The following is a 9294-nucleotide window of genomic DNA, read 5'->3' on the forward strand; positions in this document are numbered from 1 at the left end:
GGAGAAAGAGCTAAGTTATTTTAGTAGCCCCATAGACTGGGCCTGGTTTACGTATATCTTAAAGGCCATTTTTACTATGGGATGTATTGCTCATTAGGTGTCTTGAGAACTTCGAAAAATTGTGGGTGTCACCAGTGCTGTGAATATGAACGTGTGTAATTATGATGTCCAAAGGGGAGTATAGGTAATTATAATTTGGTGTGGCACCTCCCGTAAAAGCTGAAAGTAGGTGTCAAGCCTGCAAAAAAAATCTACAAATTTAGAACTCAGTGCATCTGAGTGAAAATTGCGCTATTTTGACCTTGAAAGCGGGTTTGGTTGTTTCGTGTCCAAATTGCAAAATTCTTGCATGAGGTCAGTTTAAGGTGTAGAAGAGATCAGCCAAGTGAGGTATAGCTGCAGGTTTGAGCATAAGGTATACTTTGAATGGATAGAAATAGTAAAGACCTGGTGATAATTACTGAACTCTTGGGACAATCACATTTTTTACTGCTCTCATGAGAATTACACCCAAAACAGATCTCAAACTTTCTTTCTACAATAAGCACACAATTATTACCGGTAGTATACCACCGAAACTTGGAGGCGAACTTAAAACACTGAAAATAGAGCAAGTGCTCCACGAGACTTGATGAAAGTCTGTACAGACAGCTGAAGTCCAGCAGCAACACATTCACTATATTGTCAGAAGCAGTGCAGTGTTGGTCTTTTTACCATGACTATAGCCGTGAGCCACAAATTTTGTAAGTGCCGTGTGTGCACTGTGATGGCACTCTCTGTAGTTATGCTGCTTCAGTCAGCTTTGATATTTTGTCTAAATTGCTTTCCTACTTAAGTTTGTAAATATGTCTGTTTTTGTGTTTTACCGTTATATATTGAAGCAAACAAGACTCTGAAGCCATTTGTCAGCTATCTTTAAAATTTTTAGTTAATTGAGTTCACAGCCACTAACTAAAATAAAGAGCATCAAATACTTGACTAGCATGTGGCAGATCTGCAATTAATTGATGATGCATGTTGGTGCAGTTACTTATGGGTACAAAATATTTTGCATGTAAATGAGAGTATGCTTTGCATTTCAGTTTGCTGTTGAAAGAAATTAACACTGCATTAAATTGAAATTGCAGTAGCTTATTTCCAACAATATGTAGTTACCCCTTGACCAACAATTCCGTCAGTAGTATGATACTTAATCCCCCCTCCCCTTCTGATTGGTAGTAACTTTTTGCTTTTATTGTTTTGAAAATAGGCAAGAAGAGGCTGGCAGCACAGTTCAGCAATCCTCTGGAGATGCCATGAGTGGGTATACTGGTTTAATTGTACCTGAGAAGGAAAAAGCAGCCATCCCCAGAAGGAGATGGGTTTTGATACTCCCATCGTAGTTAGTTTCTGTTGTGTATGTATGAACTGCATGCATTTTTATCTTTGAGAATACCAAAGTATTTATGTAAAGTGAATGGCAACATCACAACATCTCTTTTTATGAGATAGAAAATTAATATTTAGTTTTAAAGACCAAACAAATGTCCATAGTTTTTGTGTATTGCTGCAGTTGGCACCTAGCCACTGTCTTTTACTGAGAAGTGGACACATTTGTTTTAATATCATATGAACGTATTCAGTAAGTTTTAATATTGTAGCACAATGATGGACAAGTACTCCGCACATTAGACCACCATGTTAGATCATCGGAAAGTTTTAATGACAACTTTAGAATGTTGGTTCATGTCACTACTGTGTTTGTGATGTGTATGGAATGTGTCTGACTCCCATTCTCACTTAAAGTTGAATTGTTAATGCACAACACATTCAGCCATGTCTCTTATCGTCAGCATCATTTTATTTAGCTCAGAAATGGAAGCGGTAATTAATATAAAAGTTATTCAGTGTCCGTAAGAGCTGTAGATCCTGTATGTAAGCAAAATACTTGTGTATTGTGATATACTTGTATTCTGAAAGTGCAGAACTTTCAACATTGGTCTCGGATTCATTGTAAACAATAATTGTTGCCATTATTTAGGGTCGGTAGTAAACTCTCAACTAATTACCAGGCTTAAACTTACATAACTGTTAATTTCATAAATGTTATGTTAATAGCCATTATTATTAATTGTGTTATATGGTTTTAGGACAGAAAATTACTTCTGTTTACAAGCATTATATTAAAATTATTCTGTATGTTGTTTCAGCTATTTTGAAAGAATGTAAAATTATATTATGATTTTAGTTAAAGATTTTACAACAGTATTTCTTTGTTAAGGTCTTTTCAGAGATAGAAATAAATTTTTTAAAGTCATTCCATTATTTCTGTAATACAAATTTTATTTTAATAATTGTTTTATTTATTCAGCTTTTTGTGAGTGTAAAATTTTTGAAATGTTTATATATGAATATTTTTATAGACAATTTGTCTTTATTGATCTTGAAGTTTATTTTTCCATTGAATTAAAACTGTACCAATTGTGAAGTATATCAGTGAAGTGTGTGTGTGTGTGTGTGTGTGTGTGTGTGTGTGTGTGTGTGTGTGTGTCATACTGACTTATCCACTTCTCCATTCCCTCTTTATTAGGGTAAAAGGTACACAATTTGTTCAGTGTATGCTACTTAATTGTGGAATTCAGTAGGAATACTTAACATTGAAACAGCTAGATTGAAAATAGCTAAACCTTATCATTACTTACGTTCATATTAGTTTTTTCATTAGAAAAATGCTAACCTTTGCTCCAGATTTAGTTAGGAATGTACTCATGATCATTTCATGAGGACACGAGTTTACTACTTGTTGAATTGCATAGCAGTTGTTAGTTAACTGTTTCTGTACTGTGTCTGTTTTTCTCTGTTAATTTGTTTGTCAGGTTGAAGTGAAAGAAATCCATTTGGGAATTGTGTGTCGTTTTTAAATACTTCGTTTTTGTGTGAAACTATAAGAAGAACTATCCTCATCATGGTTTTCCTTACAACAAAATGTTTTTAGTGAATTATGTCTGCTACAGAAGACATTCAGTATTGCTGGAACTGCAATCATTATTTTAAACAAGAAGGTGGTGTTGTCATGTTATTTAATTCAATCAGTTTGTTGTTTTGCATTTAAACCAAGGCTTGTGTTGATATTTTCTTTACATTCTGCTTCAGAATTGCAGTTTTCAGCAAAGCATAAATCAAAATTACTCCACTTGATCATTTGTCATAATTACACATGTAGTGAGTGGATGGAAATTGGTGGGATTTAGCAAGATGTTATCCTGTAGTACTGATTGTGGCTTTTAACCAACTTACAGATGCAAAGTTCCTTATTCTTGCATACATGAATGTTTAATGTGTGAACTGGGACAAGAAAAAAAGTAATTATGTGACTATAATTATTATACTGCTTGCAACATGCATTAAGTCTTGCCTTTTGGAATTTGGTGTTTATTTTGATATTCATGTGAACTGTCTTCTAATATGAACATTTCTCTTTGGTTGTTTGGCGTTCTATGCTGTTGCTCATCAACCTTCAGATCACAAAGGCAAGTCTCTACTATAGATTCAACTGGAATGCACAAAATTTCAAATGAAAGTGTAGCATTCATATTATAACTTCCGTATAGATTTGCTGGTATTGACACCTGATGCCTTTTCCCCTCTTCACTGCCATTCTTCAAAAGATTCAAGTAACTTCAATAATATCATATGTATTAATAGTGTAAGGGAGACCTGTTATGTGCTTGCCTATTTTTAGCACTTGACAGTCTAATTATAAGACTGCACTTGTCTAGGTGCAAGTTCTTGCCTCCTCTTTCCATATCATAACTCATTTGCCTATGCCATTGTTCAGGCTCATAATTGGAACTCAAAATTTATTGTATGTGGACAGTGTTGATACAGCATGGTGTAAAAGTAATGAGATTACACTAGATTAAAGCTTCTTGTCACCATTAATTCAGAATGACACTCGTGGTCTATTTTGTTAAAACAGTTGTATGTTTGTCTCACAAGAAACTAACATATGACAATTTTTCCTTGAATCTTTCTTGTGTTGTTTATGCCTTATTATTCCCTTGCTAAGCACTTGCTTTAAGAGACATGGATAAAAAGGATCTGGTGTACCTTTCCTGAAGTACATTTGCTTATGATGTCCATCAAATCTTCCATTTTTAACATAAGAGTGACTAGAATACAGTTAATAATTAAGGTGTTACAGTTCATGAATCATGACTACCTGTAATATCTACGTAATGATTTATTTTATATTCACATTTGTGAAATTTCATTATTTGGAGTAGATAACAGAATGCAACAGAATGCAACAGAGGAAATTTCTTGCTTGCCATCTGAAGAATAAAATGCTTATTTTCAATGAAGAAATGTCTTCTGCTGACAGTGAAGGAAGTATTTACAAAGTGTTCTGTTTCCTGCTATGGCTAATTTTACTAGATTATTTTCGTAAAACATGTTTGTTAATAACTAGATGAGTGACCAGTACGGTTTTCCAGTTGGTCTGTTTCTCTGCAGAATTTGTCTGTTGTTAAGTTTCCACACCTTTGTGAATACCATGATAAACTGATTCATGCTTTCCATACTAAGACTTTATTCACTGCTCATTAATTTCCCTTTCCAGCATCTGCAGTCTTTAATAAATATAGTGTATAAGTAATATATGTACATGTTGAAGTTAGTTCTGCCAAATTTGATGTCTGGTATTCTTTTTACTTAGATTTGCTATTGGTTATGAGTTTGGTAGTTTCCATTACAAGCTCAGCTATGTAAAATTTGTTGCAGACTTCATTTTTAATTTCCTCTGAAACTTCGCTTTCCATTACTCGTACACCATAATAACACAACACATGGGGTGAAGTATTACTGAAATAAAACCAGTATCCAGGCAATAACGGCAGTTATTAAATTGCTAAAATTCGTTACAATTTTTGAAGCATTAGATTCATCTTCAAATAGCTGATCATATTCGGTGTTTACTTAGTGATGAATGCAAGATGTCTGCAGGTTCCAATTTTGGTGATAATTTCTTGGTGTGGTCCAAGCTTCTGTGCCGTCAAATTGTTGAAGTGTATCTATTTCTCTAGATGGAATGTCTCCAAAAGTGGAAAAGTGTTCATTTCAACTTATTTCACGCAACATGAACAACACAATATCCAACCTGTATCCATTAAACAGAAAGATAATTGACAGTAGCACCACCCTAGTAAACTTTAAACCCATCTGTATTTTCGTACTGCAACAATCTTTCTCAATTTTTACAAAACAAAAATTCAAATATGTTTCCAGGGGCAAAAAATCGCTGAGATGCTCCCGCATTTCATTAGATATTCTAGCAAAAATGTCATCAGTGCTGTCATCTTTGGGTAAGAACGGCAACTGTGTCAACTGAAAACCACAAATAATTTAATATTGTGGTTTTAGAAAGGCCATATGACATAATATCAAAGACTCTGCTCATTAATAATTTGTTTGTTCACCATTGTTTCTCACTTGATAAGATTTGCGCTCTTTGCACAATTTACGTGTATTGAACAGTCTTCTACAAAGTAGATGTTGGTCTAATACCTTAAACATTTTATATAAGTTAGTATCTTGCCTGTACATAAAGAATCATAATCCATTAGTCCTAGCATTTGAATTAATGTCAACTCTCTTGAAATTGACAGCTTGTGTAGAAAGTTAAGTATTTTTTACCTAGGTGTGCTCACTCAATCATGACAACCTTGTTTATTTATTCGTCATTTTGTACTATAAAATAATGAGTTTACAGACTAAAGAGGGCAGGCACCACTTACTGTTTTCTAATACGGTGGCTCTGCTGTACTACTAATTTATTTGTAGTGACATCCTTGCTGGAAAGCAGATTAGTGGATAAATGTTCTTGTGCTTTTCATTTGCAGATAGGATAGAATTTGTACATTGTTTCTGATGGGGGAGGGGAATCCCATTTCAAATTTAAGTATTTGCTAATATCACCAGTTGAATGTAGTTTGTACCAAACAATTTTCTTTTAACAACTGTGTAAGGGTAGTTGGTGCTTGATTGTTGAACCATTTTTGAAATGTTTTTGCATGTGCTCATTGATACAAGAATATATGATAAGTAGTGTGCAGTGTACACAAGTTAGATTATACCTTTTATCCTATAAAGAGGTAAATGGTCGACATTTTTACTGTTTAATATCAGTTTCATGATAGGAAATACACATATTACTGATATTTGAGAAGTTACGTCTGATCAAAATTGTGAACCAGCTGGCTTTGTGTTCATATAAATTTAATTTTTTCATGCTGTAACATGAAGTTGAAGGTGACAAATAAGTGTAAGTGAATGATACAAATATGAATGGACCAAATGCTGACTTATTTCCACGTGTAACATTTACTTGCTTTTTTGTGTGTTCACGAAATCAGATTTGTTAGAGGCTAAACAAAAAGTTACTGTATTTATGTTGTGCTGCAACCTTATGTAATGGAATGCATGTTATGATCAGTAGATTAGGAAGATTAATATGCAAGGAGTTGTGTAGTTTAACTGCACATTTTTCCAGCAAATGATGGAATTATCATTATCTGTAATAGATACTGACCATCACACTGGAAGACTTGAAGTAGCGATTTCGTCTGACGCGATTGTTGCATATCTACAAAAACAAAATACTTTTTGAGATAGTATCCTAGATAAGAAGCTACTCTGTATTTTGTTTCGGATATGCAAGTTGATAAGAACAGTTATAGCGAATATAACTGTTTCAGCCTCATTGGTACATGAAGTATCAAGAGGCTACTGCAGTGGTTTTGAATGTGAAAGTGAGAGGTGTAGATTTTGCATTAACGTGTGCTCTTCCTAGCTGATCTTAGCAGGCATTGAATTGTAATAAGAATCACCGTAGTGTTAAATTAAGTAAGAAAATTCGGTATACAGTGTGTGTTTTTTCCTGGCAAGGGCTAGAAGAAAAAATGTAATAAATATAATAGAAAAATTATTTTCTCGTAATCAATACTACTACATATCAGTTTTTTAACATGGCTGCTGTGAGACATAAATGGCTGTAGGTGGATCCAGTTTGCAGTATAAAATCTACATACTCATGGAAAGTATTTAACTGTTCAGTGGAAGTATGTGACATTCAAATGTTAAAAGTAACGGCAATTTCTTTGCTTTATGTAAGCTTAGTGGAGTACAGTTTGCATTTTCTAGTTGTTGAATGTGAAAGGAAAGAAAATTCCAAACGTTCAATTAATGATATGCTCCTTTTAATCTTACATGTTTAGAAATTGGTCTGAATGTATGAATTTTTGTAGCTGAAATAATCACTGATATGAGCTTAGATATGCAAATCTGGAAAACTGATTTTATGTACAAATCCGAGGAGTTAAGGACATTATATTTGTGTCACTGTAGACTTCATAGCACCCACAAAGAATTTTTAATTTTAATTTCTTTTTCCTGTTAAGTAAATCTTGTTATTTCATTGTTTCTTGAAAGTTATGTGCATGAGTTTTTAGATGTGTTTGTGCTCTTTACTAATGAGAACTTTCTGTATGCATGAATTCTTGTAAACATTAAGAACCACCACGTTTGTTAATAAACTTGTCTAACTGTATTTTATAATGCACCTTCATGTTATGGTTGTGAAACACACAAATTGAAGTAGCAGCTCTAAAAACTATAATCAAAAAGATGTATGTCTGAAAATAGTTGTTGTTTAGTTGTACATGAAAAAATAAAATATTTTGGCTATCAAAAATTTTAAATTCTGTCTGTTTTTTCAAACCTTTTAAAATAGCATATAGTTTCAGACCTCTAAATTTATTCTAGAATTGTCACTAATAAAGTACTACTTCCTTAAAATGTTGTAAGTACATATAGTAACAAGGCAAAGGGTAGTGAGGACGGGTGGGATCAAGGCCGATGTTTTGCAGATGAATAATGGCTGTACTGATCCAGCTGTCTTAACAGATTTAGAAATTTCAGTGGAGAAAATAATGCAGTTGGTTTTCCTATACTGTCTATACCATGGCAAGAGGGACCAATGAGAAGAAAATGACAAAACAATTTATTCAGTACCTGCTGTGCACTAGAAAAGACTGAGGTGCTTTTTCAATGACTATATAGTTATTTTAGTGGATCAAATAAAAGATAAATTTGGAGAAGTAGTTTTGTTGGAAAAATATGGAATGAATTTCTTTTTTGTAAAGAATCAACTGCTGCACAGTGTAGAAAACTTCAGATGTGTGAAAAGTTTGGAGACACGTACTTGTTAATACTATTCTACTTGAAATTTTGAATATGATTCAAGGAGTTATCTTCCACAGAGACCATACACTTCAGACGGGCAAAGAGCAATGAGCTCATTACGAGTGGTGAAGAGTAAGTTTCATCCAGTGTGTTAAAAAAGGAGCGACAGACAACTGAATAGATAGAGGCTTATTAGTCTTAACTTTTGAAGAAAAACTTTGTTATGGTGTCCACATCCAACAACCCATGAAGTGTTTCTGATGATTACAGCTTAGGCATGTCATATGACTGCGCAGCAAAAGTTCGGGAACCGTGGAAGATCACTGCAGAATGGCAATCATCGTGAACAACAGCCTTTGTTTGTAAGTTGCCCTGTACACCATCCTCCAGTTTGCCCAATATTGAAAATAAAAAATTAAAGAATGTGAAATAACTACCTGTCATATCTTGAGGAAAGAAAAAGTTAGAATGCCTGCATATAGTTGGTATGATGGCAAATTATGTTCACAGATTTTACCACAGTTACCCCAATGTTTCCAAAATCATTTATATCATTTATACCACCTGCTACAAACTATGAATATGCAAAAATATAAAAAAAAATTGTTTAAAAGATCTGCACCCACCCCAGTCCTCCTTGATTTGCCAGTCTTACAAGCCAGCCGGAGCCTTGCGGCTGGTACAGCATGAGAATTGCCTGTGTCTCCAGCATCGAATAAGGGGAAGGCCAAGTTGGTGTTTTCATCCCAAAAGACAATGTATTCAGAACCAAATGTTACAAGTGGATAAAAAGAGGACATCCAACTGTAAAACTATCTTCTTACCCACTATTACAACCTGAAAAATGAATGAAGAAAAAATGACAAACATGAAAACTGACAAGAATAAAACAAAACTCAAATTCAATGGCTCTGAAGTATGAGTCCTTTCTGCCAGCAGAGGAAAATGTGGATACTAAGCCAACCACACAGGAGGCACTGGAAAAATCTGAAAACAGGTATAATCTTCACTGACCACCTATATTTTTCATTTATTTTGCAAAGAAATTATGATGGTTATCACCTCCCAAAAGAA

The 9294-nt window shown here is 33.9% G+C and overlaps 1 protein-coding gene across 1 annotated transcript in view; it reads left to right on the forward strand.

Annotated features, from left to right (window-relative positions):
* LOC126235935 (meiosis regulator and mRNA stability factor 1) overlaps positions 1-2038 on the forward strand; it is a 205841-nt gene extending 203803 nt beyond the window's left edge. Inside the window, exon 28 of the mRNA XM_049944899.1 lies at positions 1250-2038. Within this exon, the coding sequence (XP_049800856.1) occupies positions 1250-1299 (50 nt within the window). The 3' untranslated portion in view covers positions 1300-2038. The remainder of the gene's footprint in view (positions 1-1249) is intronic.
* Positions 2039-9294: the final 7256 nt, after the last annotated feature.

The sequence above is a fragment of the Schistocerca nitens genome, chromosome 2 (assembly GCF_023898315.1).
Source record: "Schistocerca nitens isolate TAMUIC-IGC-003100 chromosome 2, iqSchNite1.1, whole genome shotgun sequence".
Lineage (NCBI taxonomy): Eukaryota > Metazoa > Arthropoda > Insecta > Orthoptera > Acrididae > Schistocerca > Schistocerca nitens.